The 17,668-nt window shown below is 45.9% G+C and overlaps 1 protein-coding gene across 1 annotated transcript in view; it reads left to right on the top strand.

Moving 5' to 3' along the window:
• The window catches only part of lhfpl4b (LHFPL tetraspan subfamily member 4b), a 20,635-nt gene extending 3,831 nt beyond the window's left edge, over positions 1-16,804 (top strand). Inside the window, exons 2-13 of the mRNA XM_052484433.1 lie at positions 7,560-7,783; positions 8,545-8,749; positions 10,133-10,360; positions 11,307-11,372; positions 11,871-11,932; positions 11,995-12,182; positions 12,431-12,554; positions 14,795-14,920; positions 14,983-15,108; positions 15,173-15,234; positions 15,299-15,424; positions 15,576-16,804. Of these exons, the coding sequence (XP_052340393.1) occupies positions 7,565-7,783; positions 8,545-8,749; positions 10,133-10,360; positions 11,307-11,332 (678 nt within the window). The 5' untranslated portion in view covers positions 7,560-7,564 and the 3' untranslated portion in view covers positions 11,333-11,372; positions 11,871-11,932; positions 11,995-12,182; ... (4 more) ...; positions 15,299-15,424; positions 15,576-16,804. The remainder of the gene's footprint in view (positions 1-7,559; positions 7,784-8,544; positions 8,750-10,132; positions 10,361-11,306; positions 11,373-11,870; positions 11,933-11,994; positions 12,183-12,430; positions 12,555-14,794; positions 14,921-14,982; positions 15,109-15,172; positions 15,235-15,298; positions 15,425-15,575) is intronic.
• Positions 16,805-17,668: the final 864 nt, after the last annotated feature.

Below are 17,668 nucleotides of genomic sequence, written 5' to 3'. Positions count from 1 at the left end.
AAGGGTGGGACTGGATGGTGGTCAGAGATAGATGGGAGGGGTTGAGGGTAGCTGAAGGATGGGACTGGGTGGTGATCAGAGATAGATGGGAGGGTTTGAGGGGAGCTGAAGGATGGGACTGGATGGTGTTCAGAGATAGATGGGAGCGGTTGAGGGTAGCTGAAGGATTGGAATGGATGGTGTTAAGAGATAGATGGGAGGGGTTGAGTGGAGCTGAAGGATGGGACTGGATGGTGTTCAGAGATAGATGGGAGGGGTTGAGGGTAGCTGAAGGATGGGACTGGATGGTGTTCAGAGATAGATGGGAGGGGTTGAGGGAGCTGAAGGATGGGACTGGATGGTGTTCAGAGATAGATGGGAGGGGTTCAGGGGAGCTGAAGGATGGGACTGGATGGTGTTCAGAGATAGATGGGAGGGGTTGAGGGTAGCTGAAGGATTGGAATGGATGGTGTTCAGAGATAGATGGGAGGGTTGAGGGTAGCTGAAGGATGGGACTGGATGGTGTTCAGAGATAGAAGGGAGGGGTTGAGGGTAGCTGAAGGGTGGGACTGGATGGTGTTCAGAGATAGATGGGAGGGGTTGAGGGTAGCTGAAGGATTGGAATGGATGGTGTTCAGAGATAGATGGGAGGGTTGAGGGTAGCTGAAGGATTGGAATGGATGGTGTTCAGAGATAGATGGGAGGGGTTGAGGGTAGCTGAAGGATGGGACTGGATGGTGTTCAGAGATAGATGGGAGGGGTTGAGGGTAGCTGAAGGGTGGGACTGGATGGTGTTCAGAGATAGATGGGAGGGGTTGAGGGTAGCTGAAGGATTGGAATGGATGGTGTTAAGAGATAGAAGGGAGGGGTTGAGGGTAGCTGAAGGATGGGACTGGATGGTGTTAAGAGATAGAAGGGAGGGGTTGAGGGTAGCTGAAGGGTGGGACTGGATGGTGTTCATAGATAGATGGGAGGGGGTTGAATGGAGCTGAAGGATGGGACTGGATGGTGTTCAGAGATAGATGGGAGGGGTTGAGGGTAGCTGAAGGATTGGAATGGATGGTGTTCAGAGATAGATGGGAGGGGTTGAGGGAGCTGAAGGATGGGACTGGATGGTGTTCAGAGATAGATGGGAGGGGTTGAGGGTAGCTGAAGGATGGGACTGGATGGTGTTCAGAGATAGATGGGAGGGGTTGAGGGAGCTGAAGGATGGGACTGGATGGTGTTCAGAGATAGATGGGAGGGGTTCAGGGAGCTGAAGGATGGGACTGGATGGTGTTCAGAGATAGATGGGAGGGGTTGAGGGTAGCTGAAGGATTGGAATGGATGGTGTTCAGAGATAGATGGGAGGGGTTGAGGGTAGCTGAAGGATGGGACTGGATGGTGTTCAGAGATAGAAGGGAGGGGTTGAGGGTAGCTGAAGGGTGGGACTGGATGGTGTTCAGAGATAGATGGGAGGGGTTGAGGGTAGCTGAAGGATGGGACTGGATGGTGTTCAGAGATATAAGGGAGGGGTTGAGGGTAGCTGAAGGGTGGGACTGGATGGTGTTCAGAGATAGATGGGAGGGGTTGAGGGGAGCTGAAGGGACTGGATGATGTTGAGAGATAGATGGGAGGGTTGAGTGGAGCTGAAGGATGGGACTGGATGGTGGTCAGAGATAGATGGGAGGGGTTGAGGGGAGCTGAAGGGACTGGATGATGTTGAGAGATAGATGGGAGGGTTTGAGTGGAGCTGAAGGATGGGACTGGATGGTGATCAGAGATAGATGGGAGGGGTTGAGGGTAGCTGAAGGGTGGGACTGGATGGTGTTCAGAGATAGAAGGGAGGGGTTGAGGGTAGCTGAAGGGTGGGACTGGATGGTGTTCAGAGATAGATGGGAGGGGTTGAGGGGAGCTGAAGGATGGGACTGGATGGTGGTCAGAGATAGATGGGAGGGGTTGAATGGAGCTGAAGGATGGGACTGGATGGTGGTCAGAGATAGATGGGAGGGGTTGAATGGAGCTGAAGGGTGGGACTGGATGGTGGTCAGAGATAGATGGGAGGGTTGAATGGAGCTGAAGGGTGGGACTGGGTGGTGATCAGAGATAGATGGGAGGGGTTGAATGGAGCTGAAGGATGGGACTGGATGGTGATCAGAGATAGATGGGAGGGGTTGAGGGGAGCTGGGATGGAATGGATGGTGTTAAGAGATAGAAGGGAGGGGTTGAGGGTAGCTGAAGGGTGGGACTGGATGGTGTTCAGAGATAGATGGGAGGGGTTGAATGGAGCTGAAGGATGGGACTGGATGGTGTTCAGAGATAGATGGGAGGGGTTGAGGGTAGCTGAAGGATGGGACTGGATGGTGTTCAGAGATAGAAGGGAGGGGTTGAGGGTAGCTGAAGGGTGGGACTGGATGGTGTTCAGAGATAGATGGGAGGGGTTGAGGGTAGCTGAAGGATGGGACTGGATGGTGTTCAGAGATATAAGGGAGGGGTTGAGGGTAGCTGAAGGGTGGGACTGGATGGTGTTCAGAGATAGATGGGAGGGGTTGAGGGTAGCTGAAGGGTGGGACTGGATGGTGTTCAGAGATAGATGGGAGGGGTTGAGGGGAGCTGAAGGGACTGGATGATGTTGAGAGATAGATGGGAGGGTTTGAGTGGAGCTGAAGGATGGGACTGGATGGTGTTCAGAGATAGATGGGAGGGTTTGAGTGGAGCTGAAGGATGGGACTGGATGGTGTTCAGAGATAGATGGGAGGGGTTGAATGGGAATGAAGGATGGGAATGGATGGTGTGAAGAGAGAGATGGGAGGGGTTGAGGGGAGCTGAAGGGTGGGACTGGATGGTGTTGAGAGATAGATGGGAGGGGTTGAGGATAGCTGAAGGGTGGGACTGGATGGTGTTCAGAGATAGATGGGAGGGGTTGAGGGTAGCTGAAGGATGGGACTGGATGGTGTTCAGAGATAGATGGGAGGGGTTGAGTGGAGCTGAAGGATGGGACTGGATGGTGTTCAGAGATAGATGGGAAGGTTTGAGTGGAGCTGAAGGATGGGACTGGATGGTGTTCAGAGATAGATGGGAGGGGTTGAGTGGAGCTGAAGGATGGGACTGGATGGTGTTCAGAGATAGATGGGAGGGATTGAGTGGAGCTGAAGGATGGGACTGGATGGTGTTCAGAGATAGAAGGGGGGGGTTGAATGGGGCTGAAGGATGGGAATGGATGGTGTGAAGAGAGAGATGGGAGGGGTTGAGGGGAGCTGAAGGATGGGACTGGATGGTGTTCAGAGATAGATGGGAGGGTTTGAGTGGAGCTGAAGGATGGGACTGGATGGTGTTCAGAGATAGATGGGAGGGTTTGAGGGGAGCTGAAGGACTGGATGGTGTTCAGAGATAGATGGGAGGGGTTGAGGGGAGCTGACGGACTGGATGGTGTTCAGAGATAGATGGGAGGGGTTGAGGGTAGCTGAAGGATGGGACTGGATGGTGTTCAGAGATAGATGGGAGGGGTTGAGGGTAGCTGAAGGATGGGACTGGGTGGTGTTCAGAGATAGATGGGAGGGGTTGAGGGTAGCTGAAGGATGGGACTGGATGGTGATCTGAGATAGATGGGAGGGGTTGAGGGGAGCTGAAGGATGGGACTGGATGGTGTTCAGAGATAGATGGGAGGGTTTGAGTGGAGCTGAAGGATGGGACTGGATGGTGTTAGGAGATAGATGGGAGGGGTTGAGGGTAGCTGAAGGAAGGGACTGGATGGTGTTAGGAGATAGATGGGAGGGGTTGAGGGTAGCTGAAGGATGGGACTGGATGGTGTTAGGAGATAGATGGGAGGGGTTGAGGGGAGCTGAAGGATGGGACTGGGTGGTGTTCAGAGATAGATGGGAGGGGTTGAATGGGGCTGGAGGATGGGACTGGATGGTGTTAAGTCTAGATGGGAGAGGTTGAGGGAGCTGAAGGATGGGACTGGATGGTGTTAGGAGATAGATGGGAGGGGTTGAGGGTAGCTGAAGGGTGGGACTGGATGGTGTTCAGAGATAGATGGGAGAGGTTGAGGGTAGCTGAAGGGTGGGACTGGATGGTGGTCACAGATAGATGGGAGGGGTTGAGGGTAGCTGAAGGATGGGACTGGATGGTGTTAGGAGATAGATGGGAGGGGTTGAGGGTAGCTGAAGGACTGGATGGTGTTCAGAGATAGATGGGAGTGGTTGAGGGTAGCTGAAGGACTGGATGGTGTTCAGAGATAGATGGGAGGGGTTGAGGGGAGCTGAAGGATGGGACTGGATGGTGTTAAGAGATAGATGGGAGGGGTTGAGGGTAGCTGAAGGGTGGGACTGGATGGTGTTCAGAGATAGATGGGAGGGGTTGAGGGTAGCTGAAGGACTGGATGGTGTTCAGAGATAGATAGGAGGGGTTGAGGGTTACTACAGCTGTGAGTCTTTCTGGGTAAGTGTCTAAAAGTGATTACAGCTGTGAGTCTTTCTGGGTAAGTGTCTAAGAGTGATTACAGCTGTGAGTCTTTCTGGGTAAGTCTCTAAGAGTGATTACAGCTGTGAGTCTTTCTGGGTAAGTCTCTAAGAGTGATTACAGCTGTGAGTCTTTCTGGGTAAGTCTCTAAGAGTGATTACAGCTGTGAGTCTTTCTGGGTAAGTCTCTAAGAGTGATTACAGCTGTGAGTCTTTCTGGGTAAGTCTCTAAGAGTGATTACAGCTGTGAGGCTTTCTGGGTAAGTCTCTAAGAGTGATTACAGCTGTGAGTCTTTCTGGGTAAGTCTCTAAGAGTGATTACAGCTGTGAGTCTTTCTGGGTAAGTCTCTAAGAGTGATTACAGCTGTGAGTCTTTCTGGGTAAGTCTCTAAGAGTGATTACAGCTGTGAGTCTTTCTGGGTAAATATCTAAGAGTGATTACAGCTGTGAGTCTTTCTGGGTAAGTCTCTAAGAGTGATTACAGCTGTGAGTCTTTCTGGGTAAGTCTCTAAGAGTGATTACAGCTGTGAGTCTTTCTATGTAGGTGTCTAAGAGTGATTACAGCTGTGAGTCTTTCTGGGTAAGTCTCTAAGAGTGATTACAGCTGTGAGTATTTCTGGATAAGTGTCTAAGAGCGATTACAGCTGTGAGTCATTCTGGGTGAGTCTCTAAGAGAGATTACAGCTGTGAGTCTTTCTGGGTGAGTCTCTAAGAGTGATTACAGCAGTGAGTCTTTCTGGGTAAGTCTCTAAGAGTGATTACAGCTGTGAGTCTTTCTGGATAAATATCTAAGAGCTTTCTACACCTGGATTGTGCAACATTATCCCATTATTATTTTCAAAATGATTAAATCTCTGTCAAATTGGTTGTTGATCATCAACCATTTTCAGGTCTTGCTATTAGTTTTCAAGCCGATAAAAGTCTGAACATTCACTGTCTTCTTGGTAAGCAATTCCAGTGTAGATTTGGCCTTGTGTTTTAGGTTACTGTCCTGCTGAAAGGTGAATTCATCTCCCAGTCTCTGGTGGAAAGCAGACTGAACCAGGTTATTGTCCTGCTGAAAGGTGAATTAATCTCCCAGTGTCTGGTAGAAAGCAGACTGAACCAGGTTATTGTCCTGCTGAAAGGTGAATTCATCTCCCAGTGTCTGGTGGAAAGCAGACTGAACCAGGTTATTGTCCTGCTGAAAGGTGAATTCATCTCCCAGTGTCTGGTGGAAAGCAGACTGAACCAGGTTATTGTCCTGCTGAAAGGTGAATTAATCTCCCAGTGTCTGGTGGGAAGCAGACTGAACCAGGTTATTGTCCTGCTGAAAGGTGAATTAATCTCCCAGTGTCTGGTGGGAAGCAGACTGAACCAGGTTATTGTCCTGCTGAAAGGTGAATTAATCTCCCAGTGTCTGGTGGGAAGCAGACTGAACCAGGTTATTGTCCTGCTGAAAGGTGAAGCAGACTGAACCAGGTTTTCCTCTAAGATTTTGCCTGTGTTTAGCTCCATTCCATTTCATTATTATCCTGAAAAACTCCCCCCTCCTTAACGATTACAAGAATACCCATAACATGCTTGAAAATAAAGAGAGTGGTAACTCAGTAAAGTGTTGTAATTGATTTGCCCCAAACATAACACTTTGTATTCAGGACAAAAACTGATTTGCTTTTCCACATTTTTTGCAGAATTACTTTAGTGGAAACAGGATGCATGTTTTGGAATATGTGTATTTTGTACAGGCTTCCTTCTTTTGTCATGTAGGTTAGTATTGTGGATTAACTATCATGTTGTTGATCCATCCTCAGTTTTGTCCTATCACAGCCATTCAACAAAAACATCTCTGAAGCTAGAGACTCTTACCTCCCTCACTAGCTTTAAGCACCAGCTGTCAGAGATAGATGGGAGGGGTTGAGTGGAGCTGAAGGATGGGACTGGATGGTGTTAGAGCTGTAATCACTCTTAGAGACTTACCCAGAAAGACTCACAGCTGTAATCACTCTTAGAGACTCACCCAGAAAGACTCACAGCTGTAATCACTCTTAGAGACTTACCCAGAAAGACTCACAGCTGTAACCACTCTTAGAGACTTACCCAGAAAGACTCACAGCTGTAATCACTCTTAGATATTTACCCAGATAGACTCACAGCTGTAATCGCTGCCAAAGGTGCTTCTACAAAGTTCTACAAAGACATGTTTTCACATTGTCATCATGAGGTGTTGTGTGTAGATGGATAATATATATATATATATATATAAATATATTTAATCCATTTTGAATTCAGGCTGTAACACCACAAAATGTAGAATAGGTCAAAGGGTGTGAGAACTTTCTGCAGGCTCTGGATACAATGGAATGAACTCATTTAAATTTCCCTGCCATATTGTTGATATTGTTATTGTTGTTGTTATTGTTGTTATCACTGTTGTTGATATTGTTGTTGTTGATATTGTTGTTGTTGTTATTACTGTTGTTGGTATTGTTGTTGTTGATATTGTTGTTGTTGTATTGTTGTTGTTGATATTGTTGTTGTTGATATTGTTGTTGTTGTTATCACTGTTGTTGATATTGTTGTTGTTGATATTGTTGTTGTTGTTATTACTGTTGTTGGTATTGTTGTTGTTGATATTGTTGTTGTTGATATTGTTGTTGTTGATATTGTTGTTGTTGTTATTACTGTTGTTGATATTGTTGTTGTTGATATTGTTGTTGTTGTTATTACTGTTGTTGATATTGTTGTTGTTGTTGATATTGTTGTTGTTGTTATCACTGTTGTTGATATTGTTGTTGTTGATATTGTTGTTGTTGTTATTACTGTTGTTGATATTGTTGTTGTTGTTATTACTGTTGTTGATATTGTTGTTGTTGATATTGTTGTTGTTGTTATTACTGTTGTTGATATTGTTGTTGTTGATATTGTTGTTGTTGTTGCTATCACTGTTGTTGATATTGTTGTTGTTGATATTGTTGTTGTTGTTATTACTGTTGTTGGTATTGTTGTTGGTGGTATTGTTGTTGTTGATATTGTTGTTGTTGATATTGTTGTTGTTGCTATTGTTGTTGTTGGTATTGTTGTTGTTGTTGTTGTTATTACTGTTGTTGATATTGTTTCTCCTCCCTGACCACTCCCCCCTTTTCCCGTTCTCCCCCTCAGTACTTATGGCGATGACCCCCCACACCGCTGAGGTAGCTCGTCTCTACCAGACAGAGTTTATCCGTAGCGCCCGGGCGGTGGGCGTCCTCTGGGCTGTGTGTACCCTCTGCTTCGCCATCATCGAGGTTGTCATCCTAATACAGCCCTCCTGGGTGGGCACCAGAGAGGTTCACTACCAGGGAGGGGGCCCCGTGCCAAAGACTGGTACCCTGGGACTGTTCGAGGTAGGTGTGTCTTATTTTAAAAAGGTTATAAGTCCTCAACTGAGGAAGTGAGTTTAAATTGACTATGGTCCTGACTAAACAACATCAGTTGAAAGTGTCTTACAAAGAGACATACAGTATTAAAAACCTTTATAATAAGACATTAAAGGGAAAGTTCCTGTAGACTCCCAGTCATTACGCTAACGCTAGTTAGCAATGGCTGCGGAGACTTCCTTCAACTTCCTTCAAACTGCTGGCATGGTATCCATGAGTTCATCTGACTCAGGGTCGGTAGAAAAAGGGCTTCATTGCCAAAATGTTGCGCTATCCCTTTAAGACTCAAACGTCTGCTTTTAACTGTAAATGTCGCGCTATCCCTTTAAGACTCAAACGTCTGCTTTTAACTGGTAATAAAGCATACTGTAAGTAAAGTGTTTCAGTAGCACGTATTTTTACTGAAAACGGCCCCTCCCCCAATCCCCCCCACCCCTCTCCCCCTTCCCCCTCCCTCCCCCCTCCCACCCAACCCTGATGTAATGCCACTGTGTTTGTAGGTGTGTGTGGAGTCTGATTGGCCGGTTCCAGAGTGTCGTGGCTCACTGAGCACTCTGACCCCCCCCCCCCTCCCTCCCACCCAACCCTGATGTAATGCCACTGTGTTTGTAGGTGTGTGTGGAGTCTGATTGGCCGGTTCCAGAGTGTCGTGGCTCACTGAGCACTCTGACCCCCTCCCCCTCCCCTCCCTCCCACCCAACCCTGATGTAATGCCACTGTGTTTGTAGGTGTGTGTGGAGTCTGATTGGCCGGTTCCAGAGTGTCGTGGCTCACTGAGCACTCTGACCCCTCTCCCAGCCTTCCAGTCCCCTGCTGTGCTGGTTTGCATGTCCCTGACCATGGTCTGGAGCAGCGTCGGCTGCCTCTCCCTCTTCAGATTCTGCAACGCCGCCACCGTCTACAAGATCTGCGCTTGGCTGCAGCTTACTGCAGGTACACATCATATCTCTATAGAGAGTTTGACCTTGAGATTGGCTTTGAGATTGACCTTGAGATTGGCCTTGAGATTGGCCTTGAGATTGACCTTGAGATTGGCCTTGAGATTGGCTTTGAGATTGACCTTGAGATTGACCTTGAGATTGGCCTTGAGATTGGCCTTGAGATTGACCTTGAGATTGGCCTTGAGATTGGCCTTGAGATTGACTTTGAGATTGGTCTTGAGATTGGCCTTGAGATTGACTTTGAGATTGGTCTTGAGATTGGCCTTGAGATTGACTTTGAGATTGGCCTTGAGATTGACTTTGAGATTGACCTTGAGATTGACTTTGAGATTGACCTTGAGATTGGCCTTGAGATTGGCCTTGAGATTGACTTTGAGATTGGCCTTGAGATTGACCTTGAGATTGACTTTGAGATTGGCCTTGAGATTGGCCTTGAGATTGACCTTGAGATTGGCCTTGAGATTGGCCTTGAGATTGACCTTGAGATTGGCCTTGAGATTGGCCTTGAGATTGACCTTGAGATTGACCTTGAGATTGGCCTTGAGATTGGCCTTGAGATTGGCCTTGAGATTGGCCTTGAGATTGGCCTTGAGATTGACTTTGAGATTGGTCTTGAGATTGGCCTTGAGATTGAATTTGAGATTGACCTTGAGATTGACTTTGAGATTGACTTTGAGATTGGCCTTGAGATTGACCTTGAGATTGACCTTGAGATTGACTTTGAGATTGGCCTTGAGATTGACCTTGAGATTGGCCTTGAGATTGGCTTTGAGATTGACCTTGAGATTGACCTTGAGATTGACTTTGAGATTGACTTTGAGATTGACCTTGAGATTGACTTTGAGATTGGCCTTGAGATTGGATTATATTTCTGTGCATGTTTCTATCTGGCTATAGCCTGGATCCTGACTACACTGTGCTTCTTTCCTCTAAGGGTTCTACCTGGCTATAGCCTGGATCCTGACTACACTGTGCTTCTGTCCTCTAGGGGTTCTGCCTGGCTATAGCCTGGATCCTGACTACACTGTGCTTCTGTCCTCTAGGGGTTCTACCTGGCTATAGCCTGGATCCTGACTACACTGTGCTTCTGTCCTCTAGGGGTTCTGCCTGGCTATAGCCTGGATCCTGACTACACTGTGCTTCTGTCCTCTAAGGGTTCTACCTGGCTATAGCCTGGATCCTGACTACACTGTGCTTCTGTCCTCTAGGGGTTCTGCCTGGCTATAGCCTGGATGCTGACTACACATGAGTTTTCGTCCTCTAGGGGTTCTACCTGGCTATAGCCTGGATCCTGACTACACTGTCTTTTTGTCCTCTAGGGGTTCTGCCTGGCTATAGCCTGGATCCTGACTACATTGTGTTTTTGTCCTCTAAGGGTTCTGCCTGGCTCTCGCCTGCGTGCTGTTCCCTGACTCGTGGGATTGTGCGGACATGCGGGACCTGTGTGGTGATGGGGTGACCAGTTTCTCCTCCGGAAACTGCTCTGTCCACTGGGCCTTTGTCCTGGCCTTGTTGGGGGTCCTGGATGCTGCCATTCTTGCCACTCTAGCCTTTGTACTGGGCAACCGACAGGACGCTTTGCTACCAGAGGACACCAAGGATGGTGAGAAAAGCACAATTTATTACAACACCCATAATTCCTTGTGTAACATATTCTGTTATTGTTATTGACTGTACGCTTGTTTATTTCGTTGTGTAACGTGTGTTGTTGTTTGTTTGTGTCCCACTGCTTTGCTTTATCAGTCGAAGCAGTGAATTTCAAACAGAGATTCAACCACAAAGACCAGGGAGGTTTTCCAATGCCTCAAAGAAGGGTGCCTATTGGTAGATGGGTACAAATAAAAAAAGTGGACATTGAATATCCCTTTGAGCATAAAGTTATTAATTACACTTTGGATGGTGTATCAATACACCCCAGTCACCACGAAGATATAGGCGTCCTTCTTAACTCAGTTGCCGGAGAGGAAGGAAACCACTCAGGGATTTCACCATGAGGCCAATGGTGACTTTAAAACAGTTGCAGAGTTTAATGGCTGTGATAGGAGAAAACTGAGGATGGATCAACAACATTGTAGTTACTCCACAATACTAACCTACATGACCGAGTGAAAAGAAGGTCTTTACAGAAGTCTTTACAGAATACAAATATTCCAAAACATGAATCCTGTTTGTAACGAGGCACTAAAGTTATACTGCAAAAAAATGTGGCAAAGCAATTCACTTTTTGTCCTGAATACATGGTGTTATGTTTGGGGCAAATCCAATACAACACATTACTTATATATAGTAGCCTAGTAATTAATTATTTTGCTCTTGACTCACGTAGTAGCCTAGTAATTCATTATTTTACTCTTCACTGGCGTAGTAGCCTAGTAATGAATTATTTTACTCTTCACTGGCGTAGTAGCCTAGTAATTAATTATTTTACTCTTCACTGGCGTAGTAGCCTAGGCTACTCCTTATATAATGTTGGTTACTAATGATAATGAACAGACACCTGTCCCTTCAGACTGTAACAAGCCTTTGTGTTTCTTGTCTTCCCTCTACAGTGACAGGGTTTCTGCTGTCTGCTTAGACTGGCTGGTCCCCATTCTGTGTTATATATATCTATATAGGTGAGGCTTCTCAGTCACTTACTAAGATAGCCCTCCAGTCTGTGTTATATATATATCTATATAGGTGAGGCTTCTCAGTCACTTACTAAGATAGCCCTCCAGTCTGTGTTATATATATCTATATAGGTGAGGCTTCTCAGTCACTTACTAAGATAGCCCTCCAGTCTGTGTTATATATATCTATATAGGTGAGGCTTCTCAGTCACTTACTAAGATAGCCCTCCAGTCTGTGTTATATATATCTATATAGGTGAGGCTTCTCAGTCACTTACTAAGATAGCCCTCCTGTCTGTGTTATATATATCTATATAGGTGAGGCTTCTCAGTCACTTACTAAGATAGCCCTCCAGTCTGTGTTATATATATCTATATAGGTGAGGCTTCTCAGTCACTTACTAAGATAGCCCTCCAGTCTGTGTTATATATATCTATATAGGTGAGGCTTCTCAGTCACTTACTAAGATAGCCCTCCAGTCTGTGTTATATATATCTATATAGGTGAGGCTTCTCAGTCACTTACTAAGATAGCCCTCCAGTCTGTGTTATATATATCTATATAGGTGAGGCTTCTCAGTCACTTACTAAGATAGCCCTCCTGTCTGTGTTATATATATCTATATAGGTGAGGCTTCTCAGTCACTTACTAAGATAGCCCTCCAGTCTGTGTTATATATATCTATATAGGTGAGGCTTCTCAGTCACTTACTAAGATAGCCCTCCAGTCTGTGTTATATATATCTATATAGGTGAGGCTTCTCAGTCACTTACTAAGATAGCCCTCCAGTCTGTGTTATATATATATCTATATAGGTGAGGCTTCTCAGTCACTTACTAAGATATCCCTCCAGTCTGTGTTATATATATCTATATAGGTGAGGCTTCTCAGTCACTTACTAAGATAGCCCTCCAGTCTGTGTTATATATATCTATATAGGTGAGGCTTCTCAGTCACTTACTAAGATAGCCCTCCTGTCTGTGTTATATATATCTATATAGGTGAGGCTTCTCAGTCACTTACTAAGATAGCCCTCCTGTCTGTGTTATATATATCTATATAGGTGAGGCTTCTCAGTCACTTACTAAGATAGCCCTCCAGTCTGTGTTATATATATCTATATAGGTGAGGCTTCTCAGTCACTTACTAAGATAGCCCTCCAGTCTGTGTTATATATATCTATATAGGTGAGGCTTCTCAGTCACTTACTAAGATAGCCCTCCAGTCTGTGTTATATATATCTATATAGGTGAGGCTTCTCAGTCACTTACTAAGATAGCCCTCCAGTCTGTGTTATATATATCTATATAGGTGAGGCTTCTCAGTCACTTACTAAGATAGCCCTCCAGTCTGTGTTATATATTTACATTTACATTTACATTTAAGTCATTTAGCAGACGCTCTTATCCAGAGCGACTTACAAATTGGTGCATACACCTTATGACAACCAGTGGAACAGCCACTTGCATCTAAATCTTGTTGGGGGGAGAAGGATTACCTACCCTTACTTACCCTATCCTAGGTATTCCTTGAAGAGGTGGGGTTTCAGGTGTCTCCGGAAGGTGGTGATTGACTCCGCTGTCCTGGCGTCGTGAGGGAGTTTGTTCCACCATTGGGGGCCAGAGCAGCGAACAGTTTTGACTGGGCTGAGCGGGAACTGTACTTCCTCAGTGGTAGGGAGGCGAGCAGGCCAGAGGTGGATGAACGCAGTGCCCTTGTTTGGGTGTAGGGCCTGATCAGAGCCTGGAGGTACTGAGGTGCCGTTCCCCTCACAGCTCCGTAGGCGAGCACCATGGTCTTGTAGCGGATGCGAGCTTCAACTGGAAGCCAGTGGAGAGAGCGGAGGAGCGGGGTGACGTGAGAGAACTTGGGAAGGTTGAACACCAGACGGGCTGCGGCGTTCTGGATGAGTTGTAGGGGTTTAATGGCACAGGCAGGGAGCCCAGCCAACAGCGAGTTGCAGTAATCAAGACGGGAGATGACAAGTGCCTGGATTAGGACCTGCGCCGCTTCCTGTGTGAGGCAGGGTCGTACTCTGCGGATGTTGTAGAGCATGAACCTACAGGAACGGGACACCGCCTTGATGTTAGTTGAGAACGTCAGGGTGTTGTCCAGGATCACGCCAAGGTTCTTAGCGCTCTGGGAGGAGGACACAATGGAGTTGTCAACCGTGATGGCGAGATCATGGAACGGGCAGTCCTTCCCGGGAGGAAGAGGAGCTCCGTCTTGCTGAGGTTCAGCTTGAGGTGGTGATCCGTCATCCACACTGATATGTCTGCCAGACATGCAGAGATGCGATTCGCCACCTGGTCATCAGAAGGGGGAAAGGAGAAGATTAATTGTGTGTCGTCTGCATAGCAATGATAGGAGAGACCATGTGAGGTTATGACAGAGCCAAGTGACTTGGTGTATAGCGAGAATAAGAGAGGGCCTAGAACAGAGCCCTGGGGGACACCAGTGGTGAGAGCGCGTGGTGAGGAGACAGATTCTCGCCACGCCACCTGGTAGGAGCGACCTGTCAGGTAGGACGCAATCCAAGCGTGGGCCGCGCCGGAGATGCCCAACTCGGAGAGGGTGGAGAGGAGGATCTGATGGTTCACAGTATCGAAGGCAGCCGATAGGTCTAGAAGGATGAGAGCAGAGGAGAGAGAGTTAGCTTTAGCAGTGCGGAGCGCCTCCGTGATACAGAGAAGAGCAGTCTCAGTTGAATGACTAGTCTTGAAACCTGACTGGTTTGGATCAAGAAGGTCATTCTGAGAGAGATAGCGGTAGAGCTGGCCAAGGACGGCACGCTCAAGAGTTTTGGAGAGAAAAGAGAGAAGGGATACTGGTCTGTAGTTGTTGACATCGGAGGGATCGAGTGTAGGTTTTTTCAGAAGGGGTGCAACTCTCGCTCTCTTGAAGACGGGAGGGACGTAGCCAGCGGTCAGGGATGAGTTGATGAGCGAGGTGAGGTAAGGGAGAAGGTCTCCGGAAATGGTCTGGAGAAGAGAGGAGGGGATAGGGTCAAGCTGGCAGGTTGTTGGGCGGCCGGCCGTCACAAGACGCGAGATTTCATCTGGAGAGAGAGGGAGAAAGAGGTCAGAGCATAGGGTAGGGCAGTGTGAGCAGAACCAGCGGTGTCGTTTGACTTAGCAAACGAGGATCGGATGTCATCGACCTTCTTTTCAAAATGGTTGACGAAGTCATCTGCAGAGAGGGAGGAGGGAGGGGGGAGGATTCAGGAGGGAGGAGAAGGTGGCAAAGAGCTTCGTAGGGTTAGAGGCAGATGCTTGGAACTTAGAATGGTAGAAAGTGGCTTTAGCAGCAGAGACAGAGGAGGAAAATGTAGAGAGGAGGGAGTGAAAGGATGCCAGGTCCGCAGGGAGGCGAGTTTTCCTCCATTTCCGCTCGGCTGCCCGGAGCCCTGTTATATATATCTATATAGGTGAGGCTTCTCAGTCACTTACTAAGATAGCCCTCCAGTCTGTGTTATATATATATCTATATAGGTGAGGCTTCTCAGTCACTTACTAAGATAGCCCTCCAGTCTGTGTTATATATATCTATATAGGTGAGGCTTCTCAGTCACTTACTAAGATAGCCCTCCAGTCTGTGTTATATATATCTATATAGGTGAGGCTTCTCAGTCACTTACTAAGATAGCCCTCCAGTCTGTGTTATATATATATCTATATAGGTGAGGCTTCTCAGTCACTTACTAAGATAGCCCTCCAGTCTGTGTTATATATATCTATATAGGTGAGGCTTCTCAGTCACTTACTAAGATAGCCCTCCAGTCTGTGTTATATATATATCTATATAGGTGAGGCTTCTCAGTCACTTACTAAGATAGCCCTCCAGTCTGTGTTATATATATCTATATAGGTGAGGCTTCTCAGTCACTTACTAAGATAGCCCTCCAGTCTGTGTTATATATATATCTATATAGGTGAGGCTTCTCAGTCACTTACTAAGATAGCCCTCCAGTCTGTGTTATATATATCTATATAGGTGAGGCTTCTCAGTCACTTACTAAGATAGCCCTCCAGTCTGTGTTATATATATATCTATATAGGTGAGGCTTCTCAGTCACTTACTAAGATAGCCCTCCAGTCTGTGTCCAGTCTGTTATTACTAAGATAGCCCTCCAGTCTGTGTTATATATATCTATATAGGTGAGGCTTCTCAGTCACTTACTAAGATAGCCCTCATATATATCTATATAGGTGAGGCTTCTCAGTCACTTACTAAGATAGCCCTCCAGTCTGTGTTATATATATATCTATATAGGTGAGGCTTCTCAGTCACTTACTAAGATAGCCCTCCAGTCTGTTCAGGCTACATTTGAAGTTGTTTGGATGTTGAATTTGGGGGAATTGAATGAAAATGTAATTACTTGACTCACTCTTTCCTCTCTCTCTCTCTCCCCCATATGTATATCTATCCCCTCATTATTTTCATATCTCACTCTTTCCTCTCTCTCTCTCTCTCTCTCCCATATTTATATCTATCCCCTCATTATGTTCATGTCCCTCACTCTTTCCTCTCTCTCTCATTATTTTCATGCATCTCACTCTTTGGGTCCTTCCTGCGCTGTGTTGTCTTTCCTGTTCTCTTCTGGAACCTTCCCTTTGTTTCCTCCTGTCTTCCTTTTCTCCCGTGATGTCCTCCTCTATCCATCTTCATTGGGTCAATAAACACGCTGGAGGAAGAACCCTCTGACTCCTCCCCTTGGTATTACATCACCATGCATATCCTGGTTACATAATGTCCCTGCATGGAAACGGTCACCTGGCAACAGTAGACCTGGAGCTGTGTTCTACTCCCTGAGACTGAAGACAATGATCCCCTGGATGTTTTAAACCCTTGAGAGGCGACCGGCGCTGGACTACGAAGGAGGGAAGATGGTGACACACCGAGATATAGGACATTAGTGCTGTTACAGTTCATTTATGACGGATTATATACAGATATATTTCTCAATGTTCAGTGTTTGAGAGACAGTGTTTTGTAGGCGTGTATGAATGATGTTTTTAATGTTGTTTTTCCCCTTTAATATGAGAGAATATTTTTGCCTTATTTCCATATCCCCCCGCCCGAGGGAGGCTAGATGTGATGAGGATGCTTGAGAAAAGCTTTCTTGTAAAGTTTTCGTGTCTTAGAAAAAATTCCATGAACTTTATAGAATAGTATATCCTTCTTTCTTTTTCTTTTTAATCGGTGTAAATATACTTTGTTTGTGTATCAAACACCTTTGTGTTTATACTAAGCCTGATATTGAGTCATTTGTCAAATTCTGTTATTGTGTGCATGTTTTACTGTAGTGCCATTTCCAGTAAATGTGTGAGATATTGTATTTCTTTGTATTGTGTATTGTGTATTGCCTGTACTGGGATTAGAAGGCAACACTCACTCTACGACACGATATTAAAACGTATTCCATCTCGAAACGCAACCGACAGAGAAATCATGTTTTCACATCAAATTTTATTACTGTGATCCACTTTTGCGAAAATATAATGCACCAGATGTGTATTTTTGTACAAGATTTTTTAACTGCACCTGTTGACTAAGCAACGACAACAAACGGCAATCTGTCTCCACAAACATACTAAGTTATGAGAAAAACATGGGCAGTACAGTACTGTGTTATCCAGAATACAGTGTGTTTTTCATGGGCAGTACAGTACTGTGTTATCCATAATACCTTGTGTTTTCATGGGCAGTACAGTACTGTGTTATCCAGAATACAGTGTGTTTTTATGGGCAGTACAGTACTGTGTTATCCAGAATACAGTGTGTTTTCATGGGCAGTACAGTACTGTGTTATCCAGAATACAGTGGGGTTTTTATGGGCAGTACAGTACTGTGTTATCCAGAATACAGTGTGTTTTCATGGGCAGTACAGTACTGTGTTATCCAGAATACAGTGTGTTTTTATGGGCAGTACAGTACTGTGTTATCCAGAATACAGTGTGTTTTCATGGGCAGTACAGTACTGTGTTATCCAGTATACAGTGTGTTTTTCATGGGCAGTACAGTACTGTGTTATCCAGAATACAGTGTGTTTTTCATGGGCAGTACAGTACTGTGTTATCCAGAATACAGTGTGTTTTTCATGGGCAGTACAGTACTGTGTTATCCATAATACCTTGTGTTTTCATGGGCAGTACAGTACTGTGTTATCCAGAATACAGTGTGTTTTTCATGGGCAGTACAGTACTGTGTTATCCAGAATACAGTGTGTTTTCATGAGCAGTACAGTACTGTGTTATCCAGAATACAGTGTGTGTTTCATGGGCAGTACAGTACTGTGTTA

Source organism: Oncorhynchus keta, chromosome 28 (assembly GCF_023373465.1).
Source record: "Oncorhynchus keta strain PuntledgeMale-10-30-2019 chromosome 28, Oket_V2, whole genome shotgun sequence".
Taxonomy (NCBI): domain Eukaryota; kingdom Metazoa; phylum Chordata; class Actinopteri; order Salmoniformes; family Salmonidae; genus Oncorhynchus; species Oncorhynchus keta.
Note: the sequence above shows the minus strand (reverse complement) of the source record. Positions and strands in the feature narration are given on the sequence as shown.